Below are 2,210 nucleotides of genomic sequence, written 5' to 3' on the forward strand. Positions count from 1 at the left end.
AAAAAAAAAAAAGAAAAAAGACTGGGGTTTTAACTGTCTTACACTAGTGCAAATAATTCAGTAAATTAAAAGTACCCATAATTTTTGCATTTGGTAGGTTTATAATTAATCATACAGAATTTTATCTTTTGAATTCAAAGCGACAATCAATCACATTTCACAGTAAGATAGAAAAGTTTCATATAAGATCGCAAGCATCTTTTCACCTCAAATGATACCTCATAGGATCATTTCTTTAAGCATAAAATAAAATTAACACATAAAAGACACTATACCTGTTCTGAGTTCAATCTTCGTGTTTGAATCAATGGCAGTCTTTGGTCTCCCTGGCAGAGGTGGTCTTAATGGTATGACCGTAGGGACTGCAATAGATCCTGCTGTCATGTTGAAGCTGAATTCTCAAACTCTTACAAAGAGGACTGAAAAATAAATGAAGAATACTATTTGGTTATAATACACATTAGCAAGTATTATAGGCTTTCGATTGTCTCTGGAGCTTGAATTATCGCATCAGTCATACGCACCTTATTATTAACTTACTCTCTCCCTATACCATCAGGTACAAAGGGTGGAGATCAGTCGCCTCCACGCTTGCCCATTCAGAAATCGTTCAACAAATAAAACTGATCATAATAATTTAATAATAATAATAGTAATAATTATAATATATAATTCATAATTATAGCAAAAGTTGTAGTAGAAGTAATAGTTGTTAGTAGTAATAGGAGTAATTTTACTAATAATTTAAAATGATTTAATGATGAAAGTACAGAGGCAATATAGATAATTACATTTAAATGGTGCATTAGTTCTTTACAGTACAGCTGGATCCCCGTTTCGATTCTGTTCACTGCTCACAACTCCCACTTCTGGGAATCAACTTTCAGGTAGATCTAGAATCAATTGTATGACGACACTGTGGACAGGAAATACTGCTTATACCGAGTTGCAACGTCTTGTTATTGTTATCCAAGCGTCTTTCGACTTACTTGCTCAAACTCAAAACTCACATGATTGTGATTATGAGAGATGAACAATTTTAAGACTACGTCTAGTCTACTTTTGTGCAAACAATGTCAGAAACAATTGCTAGATCTAATCTAGATCTAGATCTAGATTTAGATCTACCCAATATTGATTGGAATAAGACAACGTCATAAAAAAGGAGTCAAATCCTAGGAGGTTTATCAAGAAACTAAGAAAGCATCCACAATTCAGGCAGAACTAGAATATTATCATGTAGAAACGATGGCTACTAGATCTAGATCTAGATCTAGATTCTAGCAGGCCTACTGGCGTTTCAAATAGCATGGGAGCTATTCAGAACGCGGCTTTTCAAATAGCACGGGAGCTATTCAGAACGCGGCGTTGCAAATAGTGCTTGCCTAAATTCAAATCCAGTTCTCTATATATGATAAAATAAAAAAAACAACAACTTGAAAATCAAAATAAGATGAAACCATTTTATAAGAAAAGAAATCGGAATTATCATTATGTGCACATTACGAAATTATTATAAAGACCACCGTCGTAAGAACGAACCAGTCCAGCCCAGCTCGATGAACCAGGTTTGGGCATGTTTGTAAACAGAATATGATATGAAGGTGTGAACACAGCTCTCATTCACACTCGATACAGTGCAATGTGCCCCACAGACGTACGTTACGGCTACAATAATGCTAATCGTCGTTTATCACATGTAAATACAAGTTACCTATAGTATTATCCAAAATAAATCGGGGGGATAAATCGGGCACCTGCCCGCTTTCTGTAGCAACCACCGTAGCGACGCAAGAGCATCGATTTGGTTGGTTTACTGTGGGAACTCTTTCGCCTGTAAGATACAATAACAGCACCAGCATTACCATTAATAATCTTTGTTATTGTGGTACATGATCTTATGATCCAGTTAAAAAAACAGCAAACCTAATTAATTTCCGAATTTAATAGCATTGCAAGATTACTTGATCATTCATTAAACACGTTGCTCAGAACTAAACGAACGTGAAAAAAAAAATTCAAACACCCGTCTCTTGTACACGTTTTATGTATACTGTTTTTCTAGTAGTATTTTGTATGCTGAACACGAATGATATAGCCTTCATTTTTGCCGCAAATCAATAGTTATAGGCCCCTAATTTTCTAATTGAGTTATTGATGTTTGAAAACAGAATTAGGACCAGTGGCGTAGTAACATTTGACTTGTTTTA

The 2,210-nt window shown here is 34.9% G+C and overlaps 1 protein-coding gene across 2 annotated transcripts in view; it reads right to left on the bottom strand.

Moving 5' to 3' along the window:
• The window catches only part of LOC101851702 (double zinc ribbon and ankyrin repeat-containing protein 1), a 35,818-nt gene extending 34,015 nt beyond the window's left edge, over positions 1 to 1,803 (bottom strand). Inside the window, exons 1-3 of one of the 2 annotated variants that reach the window (XM_013090939.2) lie at positions 1,715 to 1,803; positions 792 to 916; positions 276 to 419 (exon numbers count right to left, since the gene is read on the bottom strand). In XM_013090939.2, the coding sequence (XP_012946393.1) occupies positions 276 to 384 (109 nt within the window). In that variant the 5' untranslated portion in view covers positions 385 to 419; positions 792 to 916; positions 1,715 to 1,803. The remainder of the gene's footprint in view (positions 1 to 275; positions 420 to 791; positions 917 to 1,714) is intronic. The other variant, XM_013090942.2, reaches the window with a different exon arrangement.
• Positions 1,804 to 2,210: the final 407 nt, after the last annotated feature.

The sequence above is a fragment of the Aplysia californica genome, unplaced genomic scaffold (genome assembly GCF_000002075.1).
Source record: "Aplysia californica isolate F4 #8 unplaced genomic scaffold, AplCal3.0 scaffold00029, whole genome shotgun sequence".
NCBI lineage: Eukaryota > Metazoa > Mollusca > Gastropoda > Aplysiida > Aplysiidae > Aplysia > Aplysia californica.